This window comes from Pelobates fuscus, chromosome 8, assembly GCF_036172605.1.
Source record: "Pelobates fuscus isolate aPelFus1 chromosome 8, aPelFus1.pri, whole genome shotgun sequence".
NCBI lineage: Eukaryota > Metazoa > Chordata > Amphibia > Anura > Pelobatidae > Pelobates > Pelobates fuscus.
The window spans coordinates 41,959,119-41,980,655 of record NC_086324.1 but is presented as its reverse complement, the minus strand read 5'-3'; the positions used below and the strand labels follow the sequence as shown (position 1 = coordinate 41,980,655).

Here is a 21,537-nt window from a genome sequence, read left to right as displayed (position 1 = left end):
TGTACTTTTTGTCTTCACCAAAAAAAAAAAAACACTTATAAAATCAATATTTGTAACTGAAAAGTTAACCCTCTATTTTCCCTCTTAAGGAAAAAAAAGTGCCTGATCTATTTTGTTTGGGGCATTTTCCTTGTATGTTACACATTTTCTTTTGACTGCTAACTATTCTTTTCTTCTTTATTTCCTCTCTTGAAATTCTCTATATATCTTGATATTGACATTGATCTCTTATTTAAATTTAATTAATAATGCTATCAATCTACATGTCTCCTTTTAATTACGCAATTATCATTTCATATAATTGTCACCTCCTGTTGTATCCTGCTGATATCTTGCATGTCTGTGTTTATCTATTTTGTAAATCTGACAAATAAATGTTTTTAGTTTAAAAATAAAGAGTTGAACAACTCTAAAAGAATGACTCACGCAGACTGAATAGGCACATCCATGCAGAGTCCAAAACCAGTAAACACTGACAAAAACTGTAACTGAGCACATCAATTGTCAAAACCAAGGAAACACCTGACTTTAGCACGCATAAAAAACATAAGGCACAAAAACAATATTGCGCCAAATAGCTTCTTTTTAAACGAAAAGTGTTTAATTTATATTATTTTATAACATGTAGACTTGTTACCACATACTACATACGTCCCATTACTGATAAAAAAAATTCTGTGGTGCGTATGCCATAAAATATGGTTGAGTTTTCATTTTTCCATTGATAGCATTTCTACTGGTCAGCAACAACATTAAAACCACCTGCCTAATATGGTGAAGGCCCTCCTTGTGCTGCGAAAACAGCTCTGATGTGCCAAGGCATGGACTCCACAAGACCTCTGAATGTGTCCTGTGGTATCTGGTACAAAGACATTAGCAGCAGATCCTTTAAGTCCTGCAAGTTGTGCGCTAGGGCCTCCATGGGTTGGATTTGTTGTTCCAGCACATACCACAGATGCTCAATCGGATTGAGATTTGGGGAATTTGGAGGCCAAGGCAACACCTTGAACTCTTTGTCATGTTCCTCAAATGATTCCTGAACAATTTTTGCAGTGTGCCAGGGTTCATTTCCCCTAACACCATTACCATGAATGTGTTGTCAAAATAATATTCACATGAATGCCAGAACCCCAAATTTACTTGCAAAACATTTCCCAGAGCGTAGCACTGTCATCCTGCCTTCTTCCCTTAATGCATCCTGCTGCCATCTCTTCCCCAGGTAAATGATGCACACACCCGGTCAAACACCTGATCTAAAAGAAAACTTGATTCATCAGACAAGCCAACTTTCTTCCATTGCTTCATGGTCCAGTTCTGATGCTCATGTCCTCATTGAATGCACTTTCGGAGGTGGGCAGTGGTTATCATGGGCACTCTGACCATTCTGCAGCTGTGCAGCCCCATATGCAGCAAATTGTGATGCACAGTGTGTTCAGGCATCTTTGTATCATGGCCAGCATTAGGATTTTCAGCACTTTGAGTCACAGTAGCTCTTCTCTGTGATCGTACCAGATGGGCTAACCTTTGATCCCAACATTCATCAATGAGCCTTGGGCACCTATGGTCCTGACACTGGTTCACCAGCATACCGGAAACATCACACAGGACTTGCTCTGAACCAGTCATCTCTCCATCACTCTTTGACCCTTGTCAAAGTCGAATCTCTTCTTGTCTATTTTTCCTGCTTCCAACACATGAAATTCAAGAACTGACTGTTCACTTGCTGCCCAACGTATCCCACCGCTTGACAGGTGCCTTTTAAACAATATAATCAATGTTATTCACTTCACTTGTCAGTAGTCTTAATGTTGTAGCCTATCAGTGTATGACATATGATGTCTACACCTCTACCATTTGTTTACTTGTAATATGGGATAAGTATTAACTAGTTTTTATTAAAGTTCCAAGAGTATGTTAGTTTTAGATTTTCTCAGATTTTAACAAGTAAGACACAAACTGATCTTCGCGTGGCACCCTGCCTTTACAGGAGAACATTATAGCTGGTTTACATGCTTAAACAAAATACTTTTTAAAAAGGCTCTGAGACAGAGAATATAATATAGAACATTTCTAAATTTGTAGGTGTTTTTAACTGCTATGTCTTTTTGTATCATCACTTTCTGTGCTATTTAAGCATTTAGCAGAGTAAGGGGAGCAGAGAAGGGAAGTATAAAATGCAAGACAAGTTGTGTTGATTTGTTTGTGCATAGTCCACACTTTCAAGAAACTAATTGCCAATAGCAGATAGAAAAAAATAAAAATAAATTAAAAACAAAACTCCACAGAATTAATTTGGGTTACTTGATTTTTGTTTCCATATGTGTTATTTCCATGATTTACCCTCTAAAGAGAATTTCTCTCATATAAGAATCATAATTTATATGTGACAGGAGTAACAGCTCAAAATAGATTAAATATACAAATTAGTCATATTAAAATAGACATATCCCTAAAACATATCACCAGCTCTACAATGGTAAGTTTAATTCATGCCACAGACATGACAAAGAAAAAAATCGGAGATATGTTATGGTTAATGGGAATGAGATGTTGTGGAGCAGATTCCATGAAAATCATCCAGTCCAATTTCTTATTTCATTAAAATTGATAAATCTCAGTCCTAGCAGCTTTCCAAGACAAGACTTACCAGCTAGTAATTTAAATAAACAACGTTTAGTGGCTTATATGTAGCTTCCCAAAAACCAAACAACTTATGGTAACATCAACCTTCCTGGGATCAAATATCAGACTAAATTGTCAAGCAGAGCTAAAAAGGGGCAAAGGCTACTTGTGTTGGCCAAAAATGTTGTCTTTGTATTTAGGGATTTAATTAGAGTCTAAACTTTCTCGTGTGACCTGACTTACTTTGAATACTATGTGGCGATGAAAAAAGGGTGTCATTATATTTTGGATGCCCTGGTTTCAAAGAAGCCACCAATATTAAGACTGTGTATCTTAGTGGAACTTACACATCTGTGCTAGGCATAAGTCCTTACATACTGGGCCAGCATCATATCATGTAACAATAACTATATTTTTAACCTGTTCCATTATCTCTCTGTAAATTACTAAAACATAAATAAGCATCCTTTATGCCCCTTAACCCTCTCTCTTTATAGGACCTAGACATTTATAAATGTAACAATTCTTCCATACTCTCTTGTCTCGTAAGGACTTGTAACAAGAAATGACTAGTCTAAGTGGAAAGAGAGATCTACTGGAGATACAACGGTAAGAGAATAGACATATAATAGTTCGAGCTGTTTAAAGTCAAACCCGTATGTCAGTTCCAAAGATTTTAGATATAAAAGAATAGGAATACATTATCTCAGAATATGGGGGGATCTGTTTGTGTTTTGAAAGCGAGCAATCAAGTAACCACCTGTCCATATTGCGATAGCTGGAACGTTAAAAATACTGGACAAAATAACTTGATCATTTCAAAGAGGATAAACATACACGCAAGATTCAGAAATTGGTAAAAGAGGTGACACATAACAAACATGCTGCAACTAATATGAAGATTCTGCTTTTGGTCTAGGTTTGCATCTTCATTGAATAATTAAGCGGGGATCTGCAAATACCGAAAACCGGTTTCATATAGAGAGCAAAGAAAGTACATAAAGCCTTTCAATGATTTTTCACTGAAGACTGCTGCTGAATCTTTATTTTTCAACTTAGCACACTACTATTTACTTGTAAAATGAGAAATAAATGTATTCACGTAAAACGTATGTCAAGAAACGACATAATACATTTTGTATACGTTGATTGATGTATAACTAGATTTACTTCACTTCTGCAAACGAGTTGCGAGTTCCAAAACTATTATTTGTTGACTAAAAAGGATCTATATGTAGAAAAGTGATATAATGCAGGGCAATTTACAGGATGATTGCTGGTATTGGACGTGTTTACACCACTAAACACTTCATTCTATAGAAAAGCTTTGAGGAGGATCCTTGCCGCTCAGTCGCAGCCTTTCCAATACAAGCTATGAGCATATCTTTAATGTAGAGTCGAACATTCTGCGGGAGGCTAAACTGTAATTTTCTTTCTTTTTTTTTTTCTTCTTTTCCTTTTTTTTTTTTTTTTCAAACTATCATCTAAGTGACAGCTTCTTGTACTAAAGTGTCTCCTGCTGGGAGAGTTAAGTTGAAGTAGCTGAAGGTCTCTCACAGAAATATCAACTCCTGGCCAGTAAAAAGATACCCAAAATCGCGGGAGACGGAGTTAAACGGGTCCCCTACCTTGGACGCAATGGCTCCTTTCATCACTAAGAACAAACCCTCAGGTTACCCTATTGAGACTGAGAAACTAGTACAGTAGTTCTACAATTTTTGATCTACAGCATCACGATGTGAAGCCGCAACAATTAGATGTAAAGGGTCCATTCATGAAGAATAGCATCACTTTGACCCTTTGTGTTAGCTCCTACTGGTAATCTTTCCATAAGCGTTGAACTTACTTTCAATTTGAAGAAGATGAAAAAGTCTTTTGCAAACCCCCAACACTGTTTTCATATCTATCAACTGTTTCTGAGCATAAAAAAGTAATCTTACCTCGTTTTTCTCAACGACAAGCCAAGCTACTTGCAGCCCTTCCAAGCCTTTAAAAGGAACCTCCCTTGTTAGCATTTCCCAGAGAACCTGAAAATATAATAAAATATAATTGTATTTAAATATACAGTATGCAATCGTACTGTGCTCTTTCTTACTTGAATATTTAAGGTTAAATACGTTTAAATCTATGCAATAAAAAGCAAAAATTACATTTTCTAAAGAAGAAATATGCGTAATAATTACACAGAAGCAAGAAAATCTAGGGAATATCCACTAAATAGTGAGTTATTGTGCGAAACCACTTGCTAAATTTAAGACACAATTGCGGAGATGGAAAAAAATCTACAGACTTCCCAGTGCAAAAGTTGTATTACAACGGTACTATTTAGGCCTAAACGATCGAAGCCAGTTGTCAGATTGACACAATGTATGGTTTAATGTCTATGGACATAGCCACCTTCAAGCTACTTTTCTTAGAATGGTAAGAAAGCTCATGTTGAAACATTGTACATCCGTCAGATGCAGAAACCTATTCAAGCATTTAGAATGTGCTGAATGCAATAATAACAATGTACCTTAGTGAATAGAGAACATAATAGTGACTGTATCTCATTATATGATAAGATCGCTCTTATTTGTATTATTATAACTTGTGTTTACCCGATGAGCATTGTTAGACGTTACAATGATTGAAATAATTCTAGTAATGTTCCTGTTGTTGTTGAGTAGAGCAGAAATGTGGTAAAATGAGACAAAACCTAATGCTCTGTCAATAATTGTCTTGTTAATACACATAACAAGCCTTTGGATTATTTTATCAACATTAAATGTTGGGTAGATATCAATCAAACATACATTACATTGTGTAAGTAGTAAAACCGAAAAATGTAAAAACAGGATATTTATACTTAGTTAATATCTGTTGTAATTACATTTACTTTCTAAATATATTATGTAATGTTACTAGTATTATTATTTGCAGTTAGGATAGATAAGGTTATTGGCTGTAAAGATGTCCTTATAAGTTGATGTTATGCCTCGTATGTTGATTGTCACAATTTCAGCAATTATGCTAAAAAAATAAAATATGTCCAGTAATTAAAGTCTAATTGGTTATTTGTACTTTCTCTGAACAAAACTTGCAATCACAAGTGCATAACATTATTCTTTTTCTTTCCCACAAAATGTGTCATAGAATATCGTCTCTTTTCCTGGCTTACGTACAGTTGACACAAGAAGAACACTAATGAGAATCTGACTAGAGTCTTCTGGGACTTCCAACTCAGCACAAAATGAAGATATCACTCCGGGGATACCTAGCTACAAAATAAATCTCAATAAATGAAGCAAACATTTTTTTTTCTCAGCTGGAACTCTTAGAAATCTGTCGTCTAGTAAGTAAGGAAGATGTAGCTGCAATAATATCTCCAGGCAATCTGTTCTAATCAGCCAAAGTGCTAACCTGGATTGATAGAAAATTGGTGGTTTTCAGGGGTACCTAATGGTCTTTTTTCCTAATGAAGAATAAAGAAATCACTGTGAAAATGAAAAACTCTTTGTTTAGACCATATTATATTGTGTATCTCTCTCATTCTTCTCATATGACACAATTCGAACAAATCGTCAACATAGTGAACATCATCACTGCCATATTATCAGTATTTTTTTTTTTTAAGCAATATGCTGGTTTGATATGTATCTTACATAGAACATTGGTACAAGATAAGGAATGCTTGGAAAGGCAATTACCTTCAAGTAGCTTTGTACAATCTGCCACCATTCAATAACTATTCTATAACATACTCAGACACATAACTCTTCTATAACATACTTAGACACCTTCAGAAATCATGGCCATCCGAACAAGTTATAACACATGTGACGAAGAGAAGAGATTGGCTGATAGCCGAAGGACGGACATTTAAAAGAAAAGCTCCGGTTTCTACACATTACAGCACTTTATTTATGCACTAACCAGCACTTTCTATACTCCTGAAGAAGTCTATATGTATTAGACAAAACGCTTAGAGTGAGTTTCTGATTTTATTAGATTTTGTTTATGTTGCTGCTGTGTTCTGCCTACGATACCTGTGAGGTTCCCAGTTACCTATATCGCTGAGATTTGGACTGGAGACTGTATTTGATGGGCTTTTTATCTACTTTCATTTTGTAAGTGTGACCATTAAAGCGTGTATTTTTTTTTTTACCATATATTAGTGTTGCACTATGGTCCTTTTTAATTTCTTTCCACATGAACCTTTGGATTTCTCAATGCTATTGAATCCGGTGGAATCTACATATTATTGACGAGCCTGGAATTTCTGCTATTCAGTGAGTGCAACCTTAAATGCTGGAGGTTCCTCAATATAACATTATTACCCTATGAGTTCTTTTTCCATTTTATGTTTTTAGGTATATTTTTCTTGTTATTTATATATGAGGATTGAGAGGAATCCTTTTGTTATACCGTACATCCAAAAAGGGGTACCTTTTTTTTTTTTTTTAATTGATTCTGCATTCACTGCACCTGGGTGGTCTATACCTTTTTTTTATTACACCTTCAGAAATCACATGGTCAAAGAAAATACTTTTGCTAATAGTATGAGAGTGAGATATGATAACTTTATTTCCTACCCAACATTTTATATTATAACTAAAATGACTACTTTACATGACAGAAATCATATGTTTAAAAAACAAAATAGTGGAACACATAACCTACCACTCCGTAAGAATATGTGTCACATGTTTCAGACACAGGCAGGCTCTGAATTACTTCTGGGGCCATCCAAGGGAAGGTCCCTACAAGGGACATATGGGTTGTGTGAGTGTGGAACTTAGAGGCCCCAAAATCACATATCTGTAAAAATAAGAGAAGACAACATAAAAAAAATATGGTTACGTTTTGATCTTTACTCTTATTTTTATATATGAGAAACGTTTGAAAATAGGGCAGTAGTAAATTAAATATAGACATTCTTACCTTTAATACGCCATCAATTGTGATAACAACTAAAAATGACATAAGGAAATGAATTAGTAAGATAACACTAAATATATTGCTGCAATCAACAGACAGGATGTTGCTATTAGTCATTAACTATTGTATAGTATGAGTAGGAAATGATTTGTATTCTTATGAAATATAAGTCTCAGCTTTAAACTCAACAACTTGCCAGCTATTCTATGGCAACAAAATGTAAAATGTAGAAAAAATATTTTAAGAAAAATAATGAAGAAAAAGCTAATTTTCTTGGGGTAAATGGAGTGTCCTAACTATATCACCAAATGCAAAGACATGGATACCTATACTTGGTATTGTATTAAATTACCTCTAATTCAAATTTGTATAGTACATTTTAGATACAGGATTTTTTTTCCGGAAAATATGAAGCATGGTTTGCTGTTGTTAAAACTTTGCTGAAATGTCATGTGTGAATGTTCAACTCTATTTATAAATAATATCCACAATTATACTTTACCATTTCTAGATTTGAGGTCTCTGTGTATTACTCGGATCGGAGCTTCCATATGCAAATAATGCATTCCTGTTTCAAAAATAAAATAAATTTGTATTGCTAACTTGCACAGGAGATGTCCCATTTCAAAAACAGTGTAGTGTTTACTTGCATATATGCCAGTGTCTTTATTAATGCTATTATTTTAAAAAAAAGACCATGAAGTGATATTTAAACATATGCAGAATGAATGTTAATGAATGTTACAATAATTTAGCTATTGTATTTAGCCCATAAAGTATCTGAAACTATTTTGAGGTACTTATTTTCTCTTTGCATGTCCTGTAGGGGTCAGCTGTTTTCAGCACTTATAATGTGCCTTTTGGCAATTTAAGTGGGCTAGTTGGGAGAGCGATAAGTACCAGGAGCCAGGGCCATTGTCCTCAATGTCTAGCCAGCCTCCTATGTTTGATAGAGATGCAGGAACAGTTATAGAGGCTGTAAAACTCAGTGCTGTCCCAGGTCCTCCAGTGTCTGTTTGTGAGGCTGGACAGGAAGTTGAAGGGATCACTTCCCATCTGCCCACTAACAGCCTCTCACATGGGAAATGCTTTGCAGGAGGAGCAGGGGCAGCCCTAAGTGATGGAAGCTGTATAATAGCTACTTCAGCTGAGCATTTAATTATAGGTTGTTGGGATTTTTTTAAACCTGCATGTAGTTTGTTATTATTATTATTTACATGGCTGCATTCACAAACTATAATCACAGATTTAAACACCGTAAGCAGGAATATGCACATACATGTATAAATATGCAATTGCCAAATGTCATGTTTTTATAGATGATTTGATGCCGGCAACATCCAGGCTATGAATTCATTAAACTCACTTTATCTATAGAAAAACTATAAAGAAAATGTTCAAATAATTGTAATCACTAACACTGGCTTGCAGTATTCAGCAATGCATATTAAAAAAACAAACACACCAACAAGAAGTAAAAATAAAATGAAAAATAATCTATAAAAAATTAAGTCCTATACTTTCCACAATGTATCCACCTTCTTAAAATGTGTCTAATCTAAGAATGAATAATGCTAGATGGACCGCTACATTACCTACAGTCATTTTGTGTCCACATTCTGTAAGTTAGTATTCTTGTTTAATCTACTTTTAAAATATGACAGCGAACATTTTTCCTACGGCATTCTATACGTTTTAAGTTATATTTTAACATATGTGTGAACACATCCTGCTCTGCAAACACTGGAGAGTTTACTTAACACACCTTAAGAAAATGTAAATAAATGTGATAAACATACGTTTTATGCAACAAAGTAATATCTTGCTCACATTGTATTACTTTACAGAGTTTTGTGTTATCTGCAAACACTGAAACATGACTTTCAATGCCTATTGCAAGATCATTTATAAACATGTTAAATAGAAGGGGTCCCAGAACAAAACGCTGAGGGACACCACTTGCCACCTCTGTCCAGCTTGAAAATTTACCATTAACGACAACTCTTTGTACTCTATTCTTAAGCCAATGTTCTACCCAAGAACAAATATTTTCATCTAGACAGATTTCTTTGAGTTTGAACACTATCTATTGTGTGGAACTGTGTCAAATGCCTTGGCAAAATCCAAATAGATCACATCCACTGCAACACCCTGATATATACTTCTACTTACTAAATTAAAAAAATAATAATAATAATTTATGAGTGTTGGGGGAAATGTGTGTGTTTATCTGTGAGTGAATGTGTGTGTGTGTGTCTGTGAGGGTGTGTGTGTGTGGGAGTGTGTATGTAAGTGTTTGTGTGTGTGTCTGTGAGTGAGTGTCTGTAAGTGAGTGTGTCTGTCAGTAAGTGTGTGAGTCTGTTAGTGAGTGTATACAGTATGTGTCTGTCTTCAGTGAGTGTGTATGTCATTGTTTGTCAGTGTATATGAGAGTGTCTGTCTGTCAGTGAAAGTGTGTTTTGGTTAAACAGTATGGGTGCCAATGACTGTATATTTTAGTGAGTGTATGTCAGTGAATGCATCAGTAATAAAGTGTCTGTCAGTCAAAGTGCGGCCTTTACAGGAAGGGGTGGGGATAATTTAAATATGGGGATGGGTGGCCATCACAAAAATGGGCCCTCACAGCCACAGGGTTTTGTGGGGGTATTTTTTTTATTTTTTTCTCTTTTGCACCCTCCTCCTTTATACTCCCATCCTCTCTCCCTTCCCTTTCCCACTTCCTTTTCAGACCTGTTCCTTTCCCACCCCAGACCTATTTACTGGCCAGCACACAAAATTGTACATGTACAACAATCACCGGTTGTGTACTCGATCTCCACAGACACAGGGATGCTTGCATGCAAGCTTCTGGGTTGGTGAAGGACGAGAGCCTGGAACAAACAGCCTGTTCACTTCACCAGGTCCATGTCCTCTGGGTGCAGGGTACATGCATGGGTTACGGATAACTGGGCACGTTGAAAGTATTGTTTTGGTTAAAACGTTGGGACATACTTCAAATGAGATCTGCCTAGCTCATTGATTCTCTCTGTTTATTGGGGACCTGCTTCCCACTATCCTTAGGATATTCTCAAAATATGCACGTTGTATTTCTTGACAACATTTTTTTCAAATTTAAAATAAAAAGATATTTACAAAAAAATTCGAAAATAAAAGTTCAAATAAATCCAAATATATCAGCAAAACTAGATTCAGCTTGTGTTTGTTGTGTTCGATACCCTTTTTTCACAAGGTCAAGAGCAACCAACTGAACAAACAGGTTTAACATTCAATCCAGTGAATATACGTTCAAAGCCAAAATCTTTTAGAACGTACCAAACTCACAGTTTATCAAAAAAGAGAGAAAAGCTGAGAATTCAAAGTTAATTTCTAAATGTAGGCCAAAATAGCTGAATTAAAAATAAATAAATCCTCAAGTAAATTATGTTTGTAATTTGACTATTTTGGCCTTAAATTTGAAATTCCCTTTGAAAGAGCAACAGTATGCCCACTTATCTGGGTACCCGCCGGGTTCCAAAGCTCCCTGATGGAACACTAATGCTCTTCTGCGGCGTTCGACATTCATTGGCTGAGAGTGTCAGCTGACCGCTGTCAGCCAATGACTGTTATTCTGTGTAATGAAAGTTCCATGCTAGTTCCGGTTTGACTAATGACACCCCTAAAGCCCTGCAGGAGGTGTAAAAGAGGGGTTAATCTCTGTATGTGCAGCATTTCGAAGCGAAACGCTGCACATACAGACTCTAGGCACCATGACCACTTCAGATCTCTAAAGTGGTCATAGTGCTTGCAGTAACCTTTTAAAAATAGACCTATGGCACGATGCAACATTAAATTCCAGCATTCATTTTATAATGAAAATTTATATCACAGATTCCTCAAACATTTCAGCATAGGATGCCTTTCTCAACAATGATCTTGAGTAAGCTAATTAAAATTAATGTTTGGGACACAAATCTATTTTTTATGTTGAAATTCATGTTCATGCGATTTTTATTCATGCTCTCTATTTTTGTACATGTAAACAAAACCAATACATTTGTAGGGGGAGGGGGCAGGGTAACATATGTGCAATTGTTTTACAAGCCAGTTTCCATTATATTAATCTCAGTTACTGGTTCTGCACTTTTCATGATTGTGAATTTATACTTGGTCTTAAAGGGGAGGTGTCACTTCTCAGGGTTATTAACATTACGTTTACTTACCTCTCTATTTAACAAATAAATATTTATGAGGTGTGAACAAAATAAATAAATGTAGAAATCCACACCACTAATCCTGCATATGGGTGCCTCCATCTTAGCTCCCTCTTATTCATTGTTATTAACTCCGTGCTTTGCACCTGACAGTCGGCATAGAGAAAGCATACAGAGTTTAGAAAAAAAAATAAAAAAATGAAACAATGTTTCTATTTCACTTCTTCATTAGCATTATGTGCCATTGCTGTGCCTTGTCTGGCATGGACTGTGGTGGGTTTCCTAAATCTTTAATATAAATATTAAATAAATGGGAGTATCTCAGGATAAAAAGGTTATCACATTTATAGGAGGTTTTCAATGTTTTATTCCAAGGTATAAATTCTAGAGAAGTGTCCGTTCCCCTTTAAATGGTCTATTGTAACAAATATAGTTTGAGTAATTAAACACATGACATAGAGATCAGATGCTTAATTTATTATTAATACTAATGATTTATCTTTACATTAAACATTGACATGAAACCGTGTACGATTCCAACAGCTTTATAAAATAGTCTTTATCTTAATAATGTCAAACGATGTTATTTTTCATGTTTTTTTCAAGTTAAGGCACGATTTAAATTCCTTAACTAATCCTTGACAATGTACCCTTTGTTTTACAAAGCACAACTCTTGTACTTGTTATGTGTGATGGGCCAGCAATTTATTTTAATATTAAAAAAAGGGATTGAGTAAATATGAAAATAGCATTAAGTGAGCATTTTACCAAGAAGAATTCATTCTATAATTTTTCTTAGTTTATCTTTTGATCTTTTTGGGAACGCAATCTGTGGCACCGACTGTCGTCTGAATAGATTCTACAGTTGGTGCATCAACCCTCTATATTATGCCACTACAAGAAATTAAACTGATGGGCATGATTTCACTAATGAAAGCCAATCAGATATTTTTTATTAACGATTTCCAGATACACTGTTGAATACTGAAATGATAATTTGATAGTTGCATTGAAGGAAAATATACACTTATGAACAGAAACTACTAAATGGAGTCACAAATATGTTGGGGGGTCCCTCCTCCATAAATGAGAACCTCTAAACGAATTAAGTATCCATAAATATGGTATAAGCCTTTGATAAAGACGAAAAATAAAGCGGGATGGGAAGACCGCCCACTTTAATTGTGCGGACCCCACTCCACCAAAAGAAGAACCTTTAAAAGTAAAAATTTGTATAAGTGGTATAAACCTTTATTAAAGCCGAATATTAGGATATTGAAATATAAAGAGCCTAACCAGAACAATAGGTTCTATGTGAAACCCAAACAAATGTGACATTGTGAATAAATAGAGTGATAATACACCTTTACAATTCTGGGTAGAGTAGTCTCAAAGGCCACTTCAAGTAGTAAGAGGATTTTAATAGCTATTATAAGTATTCTCAAATTTGAGTAATTGAATAGATCAGTAGATCGATACCTCCAGAGTATCAAGGTACAAATAATTAGTGGCTGTAGTGTATAGAGGTTGTAAAAGTTGAACTAAAACTAAGGAATAAACTGAATATGGTCAGACAGACAAATCAGCAATAACAAGTGATATACATTGTATCACGTTTGAATTGATACCTAACTTCCAGAAAAACAGAGTCTGTTAGCCATCGCACACTTATGGATACATAGTTGTCCTAATTAGATAATGTTGCTAAGTGCACTTTATACACAGTTTACAAAGTATAGGTATTCTTGTCCATCCCTCATTAGACCATATTAATCAAAGGGTTCACTATGGCGTGGACACGATGTACCCGGCTCCAAACAAAGTAGAGGAGGGGATGGTTGCAAGAAAAAAAAAGGAAAAAAAGGGGGCTTGTCTTAAAACGATGCCCTTAAGGGCAGTCCCGCCAAAACGGGCTGAAGTGTTAGAATCGCTACACACAAGTGACTATCCAACTTGTTGAATATTGTAGCTGTTACGTAAGCATCAAATGCTTCAAAGTACTAACTGCCAATTCGTTAAATTACCGTAGTTATAGGAGTTTGTTAAATACCAATATCCGGTCACACAGTCGCTGGCTGTCACTAAACCGTTCGTGATACCAAAAACCCCTATCTCCTGATACTACTGTAAGGCAGTCTGCTAGGTTGATACCCAAAGCCCCTATCTCCTGTAGTCAAATAAAACAATGTGTTGCCGACTAACTCTCCCAGAACCTAAAATCAAATGTAGAACATCGGCATCAAAAGCGCTCGACGCGCGTTTCGGTTTAAGGATACGCCTTTGTCGGAGAGCTAAGTGTCAAGTGTTCCCATGAGTGTTTAAATGAGGACATAAAGCCATTCATTTAGAGGAGGGACCCCCCGCATATTTGTGAGGAGTTATCCTGACTCCATTTAGTAGTTTCTGTTTAATTTACTTTGGGTGATGCCCTTGAGTTCCTCTGTAACTGATTAGGAGGCACCAGTGCTGACTAGTGTAGCCCTGTTGCCTCTTCTTGTGTGGCAAATATACACTTATGTTATGGTCAAGTGACAAGAAGATTAAAATCTGTTTCTAAATGTATTCCTTGTAAAGATACAAGGAAAAAAAAAATGTCTGCAAATTCAAACTTACTTGATTCAAGAGCATAATTGCAATAAGCACCCTGAAAGCGTAATATTTTATATTAAATGGACACTGTAGGCCTGTTCATTTTTTTTTAAGTTGCTATGGTGCCTGCAGTCCGGGCCCACTCCTTCCCCATGTCCTACCCCCCAAAACCCTTTATCTCACTTCTTAGAAGGCTTTGAAGCCTTCCCAACTCTCATATACCGTGAAACCATGTATGTATGCACAGTGCCGTCATGGTAGGCCATAAAGAATCATTGTTTCCCAATGCTCATCTATGAGGGGTATTGGATTGACCCGTATCCTGGTGGCAAAACCCCTGGAAGAGGTCCCAGCAGAGCCGATGGAAATTCGGTGATGGAGAAAAGGTGAGTAATTTGTTTTATTTCAATTTGATTTGTGTTTTTTTTTTATTTTATACATGTGGTGGGAACTAACTGCTAAAAGGTATCAAGGCTGTAGCATTAGGAATACAGAATACAGATATGTATCCCTAACACTGCAGTGTTTCTTTAAGTGCTAACACAGGGGAGGGTTTAAATCATAAAACTTGTGGGGGGCGTGGCTAGCCGAGCAACAGAGCGGACGCAAACCTCTGGAGCTCCGAGACAGAAACCCAAAAAATACGATATCCCAAACATATTGGAGCCCCACAGGAGACATTTTTACCCACCCTCCAACAGAGACTGCCATGGGACGAAAAAATAAAAAATATCAGACTCCAGCGACACCGAGAATGCCAGACATAAGGCTCTCCTTTGAGAGGCCTGCAGCCGCAACCGCGGCTCCCGCCAAAATGGCGCCCGCGGCCCGGGCAGAAGAGGAGGCCTCAGACGCATCCCAAGAGGAGGGAGACATATCCTCCTCACCAGAACCGGGAGAGGACTACCCAGAAACGGATTCCGAGGAGGACTCATCCCCGGTGACTAAGGGAGATATAAAAAACCTCCTGCATGAAATAAGGCAAGTCTGGAAATCGGACCTGAAAGAGGCCCAAGCAGACATAGGAGACCTTCGCAAGAGGATCTCCAACATTGAAAATAAAGAGAAAACACGGGAACACCAGAGGCAGGACACCCGCAACCAAATAGAAGACCTAGCCTCAAAGGTGCAGAAACTTAACCGGTCGGTGACCGCACTGGAATCCCGCCACAGACGCAAGAATGTCCGCATGCGGGGCATACCGGAAACGGTGAGCGACGAGGCTCTGCTACCCTTCACCCAGAGACTGGTGGCCTCGATGGGCCTAAAGAGCAAAGACACCAAGGGGATGGTAGTCTCGGCGTTCCGAGTACGAAAAGCGGCAGCAGCACCCCAAGGAGCTCCGAGAGACACAATAGTAATTTCCAGAGACATAGCAGTGAGAGCCGCTATCCTCAACAAATCCAGGGAGGTAAAGTCATTCCGGCTCGAGGGCTGCTGCGTGACGATCTATGGAGACCTTCCCTTCGAGGTACTAGCGGCAAGGAGACAACTGGCTCCAGCAGCCAAGAAACTGAGAGAGGCAGAGGTCTGGTACCGCTGGGGAGAAGACGGAACGCTGAATATCCAAAGGGGAAGCGAGACACTCACCCTATCGTCCGGGGAAGACCCCACGGCGTTCTGGAAGGCCATAAACATACCGGGCGAAGAATCACAAAGCACTAGGGCCTGATCCTGAGAGTGCCGACAAAGATAGGACGAGAACCTGCGAGCAGAGCAGCCCTGTAACAAGGACTGACCCACCACCTGACTAAACCCATATCAGACATCACGGCTAAGAGACTACACAAAACTCACATCACCAAGAAGGGAGACAGCCTCACACCTGGACGAAACGGCAGGAATCCCATGACACTTTGCCCCTCAGCCATAACATAAGACACACTACGAGACACAGTACCACATAGACTAGACGCCTAGCACCATAGTCACACGTAACTACACAACATAGACACCACAAAATAACACATAAGAGACGAAGACACACACCAGACTTAACAAGTCCCATCTGAAGACAACCCATGTGTTATATATAACTGTACAGCAGAACTCTAAAATGTGAGACTTTATAGAAGAGGCACAGAATAACACTTGCCTCCATGTCATACTCTGTATTAGTTGTATTCTTTGATGCAAAATCTCAATAAAATACAAATTTAAAAAAAAAAAAAAAATTGTTATTTTATCAGGATTAAGAAGCAGCTAAATTACTTTACCACAGGGGTTCGCAATTTAAACCTAGGGGATCTCAAACAGCTGTAATTCTGATTAGAAAAAGTAAGGTAATACGATCAAAATCATTAAGCTACTGAATAACGTATCTGTGCAAATCTATATATTGTGCAGAGAGTCTATGTCCACCTGTCAGTGAAAAAAGATTTATGCCATTAAAAAGTCTGAGTTGGATAAATGTACAGATCAGCAAAGATACACATTCTAAAGGATCCATTCTGCATTTCACTGGTAACCCCTGCAGTTGGGACCCACAATTGGTGCCCAGGCAAATGATTCCCAAGACATATTACCCCTCAATAAATAGTAGTAACCAATTAATGGGGCAAACCTTGGTATCGGAGAACCTTTGAAGCTAGAAAAAATGTTAAATTTCCAGCACATGCATATTTTGGGACATTTATACATTTTTTTTTTTAAAAGGGCTGGTTTAGCAGAACAGAACATCTTTTAATGGTTTTTGTTTAGCATAGACCGAGCTGAGCCTAAGCTAAGGACCCAGGCATGTACTTTGTCCACCATTTTGCGCATGCTTAGAACATAATGAAACAGATATTGAGCATGAACAAAATGGCAGCCGTCAGCATGTAAGTGTTTAATTTTACTATTTGTCGTATTATTTGTATTTTCAAGCAATTTATCGGTGCCAAATTATATAACTTGCATTTCACGTCTCACCTTTTGCTACGTCTGTTGCCCAAGCCATGATGTGCTCCATGTCCATATCTTCGCTCCGGTTACTATTAATGTAGTCATATAACGATCCACCAGCAGCATATTCTTAAAAAATATATAAAATTATTACTATTTTTAAATGCTTCAGAAACTTAAAGCATGTGCATATGTCAGGTAGATTAGATATATATATATGTTTTATGATAATTATTTGTTGTGCTTTTATCATTCCATAAGTCTCTACCTTCCATTTTCAGAGACCCCCCCACTGCCCCAAACCTAAACAGCAGCTTAAAAGCGCCAACATATAGAATTAATTTCAAGAAAATAATATTATTTGATTCTAAAGATGCTGAAGACTATATGTTGATACATTGCATACGCTAAGCTTTTTTTTTTTTTTTTTTAACATTTTCTCCACATTTAATGTTGTGTTTGGTATACATATAGAATATTAAAAGAAAGCACTTTCTGTCCTTTAGAAAAACAATATGTATGGGTTCACTTAAAAGGGAACCCTTAAATCACAGTGGAGCAAACACGTTGCTCAAAATCTAGATGTTGCTTTGGTTCAGAAGTTGGACAATTGCCTCCATCTATAAGGAGTTCAATGCATTTAAAAATTATAGGCATACTTTTGCCTAGACTATCCCTTTAATGATACAAAAATTACTAGCAAAAATACAAGTTCTGAAATACTGAAATATCTCTGATGTTTGTTATTTAATATAGCCATGTTGTATTTTTCAGACATTTCAAATATATCCAAATAAAACATTTCTGTTTTAGCCCAGCATCCTACACCGAGAGCTCACTGACTTAGGAATTATTAGGATTATTTAACGAAAATCACATACACCAGCAAGCCCATCAACCTATTAGGAAGCCAGTTTATAACCATCCATAAAAAGCAAAGATACATTTTTTTTTAAAGTTAAAAAAAATATGTGTAATCCCCTCGTTTAACCATTATCAAAACTCTGGAGGTTGATTACACTGTCTAATGCCACTAATCCTACAGTTTATAGCAAAACAGTGAACTCCCCCAGTCTCCAACAATCCAACTTTTTTGCATTTTATTCAAGGTTAACTGTGGTTTGAAAATGAAGATCAGAAAATGGAATTAAATGTTTCAAGAATGCTGAATCATATTACTAACAGAGAAATGCAGTTTTGGAACCAAACGCAAAACATAAAACAGACCATGAATGTAACATTTACAAAAACAAAAAAAAAATGTAATACAAGTTTGAATATTTACATCAAGAACGTAGAAATATGGTAAAAAAATAAAAATAAAAAATCAGTCTTGTATGAAATATACACCTTAAATAGATACCCCACTGCCCAAATACAAAATAAATAGAAATCACTGTTTAAATATTACAGATAAAAACATACAAACAAGGAAAGTATTTTTTTTTCACCCATGTTCAGAACTGCATTTAGCTGAGCCTCCAAAAAAAATCCTATTTATCCCCCAAGACTTTAGGCTTGCATAAAACAAAGCCAGACCAACAGAGGTCGCAGCTGGTCCACTGAACCCAACATTCCTTTGTTTTTAGTGTCCTGTCCTACTGTGCTAACGTTGGCCTTGCCTTAATATTGGTGGATAAGCTTTTTAAATAATTTAATACTTTTGGATAAATATTATGAAACATTTTTTAATTTTCTAATGTTTAGTATTTTATATATTAATTTTATTTTAGGACACTGAATCACTGCTCCCTACATGGTCTGCACTTGGTGCATTCACACTAGGCTATCCTGTTAATAATTTGGACAGACCCGTCCGCTTTGCAAGCAAGGGCACTCGCTTTACCCCCACCCTCCTGCGTCCCACTTCATAGAACACCATGTTGGGAAAAAGCCACATGAAGTGGTGGCAGAGCAAGTACAAAAAGGGTGAAAATCTCATCTGTAAAATAAAGATTTATAAATAATTTGTTATTTCAAATCATTCCAATATTACAAAATAAATATTTACATGGCGTCCAGTCACAAGGCCGGACATTACATTTTGTTTTCTTTATATGAGCAATTGCATGTTAACAAAATTGTACTTGCTTCAAAAATACACATAAACATTTGTTAAACAAAAACAATCATATTTATCTCACTTAACAAGTTCAGGCAGAAGCATTGAACAAAATGTAAGATAGGAAAAACAGCACAGTACAATGTTTCACTAGGAATACCTTAAAATTATAACATTTTAACATTTGCTTCTTTAATTGACACAGAAAAATGAGCGCCCAATCGGTATAAAACATTTTGTTGGAGCATGGGATTGTATTCTGGCCAACAAAACCGTATACAGACTCCTGACCGGGCTGGTGGCTTATACAGTCAGAATCAGCATGTGCCCCAGCCAATCTTTAAAGTTAATTAGGCATCTGTCCACCAGATAGCAATCAGTCTCAGCTAGTGCACATAAAGGTTCTTTTAAATAGAGTCACCCAACACTCTTTCCATGGTCATCGAGTCTACTAAATAGGGTCAGCGAGTCTAATGATATGCTTGCAGCCCGGGAACAGATCCTGTATCTGGGGACACCAGGGAAGTAAATCGAGAAAGCGGGACAGGACCCTGAAGTCAGAACAGTTGGGAGCCCTGTAATCAGTACAGAGGACCACCTTAAACCCGGTCTCTGACTGTCGGTAGTGTTGGGTGACGTTAAGCGTTCCAAGAATGGAAGCTTCATACTCAGAATAAAACATGTTTTACAAAACGGATGTGTGATATTTTTTTTCCCTATTTTAACTTTGGCTTCTGTTCAGGAATCTAAAGTTAAAAAAAAAAGTTTAATGGCTCTTTAAACCTTATAACGCAATGAAAAACATTACACTTTAATGAGTCAAACCATAGATAATTATATCCTTACCTGTAACAATACAGTAATTAGGCGGTTCAAGTACCGCTCCATAAAACTGGATGATGTTCCTGTGACTGAGCATGCTGAGTATTTCTGCCTGTTAATAAAAGAAGATTAAGAAAATAAAAACATTAGAGGCACGATCTTGCTGTTGAAATATTTATAACACATAATTATAGCTAGGAATGCAACAAAAATAGCCTTTTTACAATAGAGTCAGTCATTTTCTTATTACATGAACATCTTATGTAATACATCACGTCTTATGTAGATCTCTCTTTACAGAAAGTGCTTAGGAAGGCTGCGTACGTCACATTCAGAGAGATGTGATTAGGGCTGTATAAACAAAGTGATTTAACTCCAAAATGGCAGAGAATTGATCAGTAAGATCTGCCGGGCATGCTTCATTAAGCTAACATTGTTTTGGTGCCTATAGTGCTCCTTTAAATGTTGGAACCACGAGGTGGGGTTTACAGTCCCTATGTTTACACGAGAATTTTAACATTGGACACCTTAAGAAAAAGAAATATTAGGCAATTTTTGTGAAAAAGCACACCATTTAATTGCATTATGCTATGAACACAAACATGACCTATCGATCTGATAATAAATATTAATTTTATATATAATTTTCATTTAAAATGTGAAAATATCAGAAAATATAATGAGTAGTTTGAACAAATTTCCAGCATAACTTACTAATTCAATAGAAAACAAGTATGCATTAGAGAATAAGAAACAACTTGCTATCAAAAGTAATACCAGATAGTACAACTGGATATCCTCTATTTCCAAAATAGCATTCTTAAAAAATATATGTCATGCAACTCTGTAGTCCTTAAAGGATCACTATAGGGTGTTAAAACCACCATCTAGCCCCCCTGGGCCCCCAAGCCTCCATAAATATAGCAAAATCTTACTGTATTCAAGCCAGAAGCTGTAGATCTGCATGCTGTTTGCCTAAAAAAAACTAGCAGTCTGCTGACATCATCAGAAGTGGTAGCCTGATCCAATCACAATGCTTCCCCATAGGATTGGCTGAGACTGACAAGGAGGCAGATCAGGGGCAGAGCCAGCATGATTCAAACACAGCCCTGGCCAATCGGCATCTCCTCATATAGATGAATTGAATCAATTAATCTCTATGAGGAAAGTTCAGTGTCTGCATGCAGTGGGAGGATATATCGAATGTTTGAATGCATTTTAGGCAGCCATGACCCAGGAAGGATCTCTAACAGCCATCTAAGGAGTCGCCAGTGAAGTTATCACTAGGCTGTAATGTAAACACTGCATTTTCTCTGAAAAGACAGTGTTTACAGCAAAAAGCCTGAAGGTAATGATTCTACTCACCAGAACAAATTCAATAAGCTGTAGTTGTTCTGGTGAATATAGTGTCCCTTTAAGTTACCATGGAATAGACTAATCATATATGTA

The 21,537-nt window shown here is 36.8% G+C and overlaps 1 protein-coding gene across 4 annotated transcripts in view; it reads right to left on the bottom strand.

Annotated features, from left to right (window-relative positions):
• Positions 1-21,537, bottom strand: part of MAP3K20 (mitogen-activated protein kinase kinase kinase 20) — a 172,232-nt gene that overhangs the window by 75,186 nt on the left and 75,509 nt on the right. For all 4 annotated transcript variants that reach the window (XM_063429738.1, XM_063429741.1, XM_063429740.1 and 1 more), the window contains exons 3-8: positions 20,113-20,200; positions 17,232-17,333; positions 8,045-8,110; positions 7,546-7,574; positions 7,285-7,422; positions 4,563-4,649 (exon numbers count right to left, since the gene is read on the bottom strand). In XM_063429738.1, coding sequence (XP_063285808.1) covers positions 4,563-4,649; positions 7,285-7,422; positions 7,546-7,574; positions 8,045-8,110; positions 17,232-17,333; positions 20,113-20,200 — 510 coding nt within the window. The remainder of the gene's footprint in view (positions 1-4,562; positions 4,650-7,284; positions 7,423-7,545; positions 7,575-8,044; positions 8,111-17,231; positions 17,334-20,112; positions 20,201-21,537) is intronic.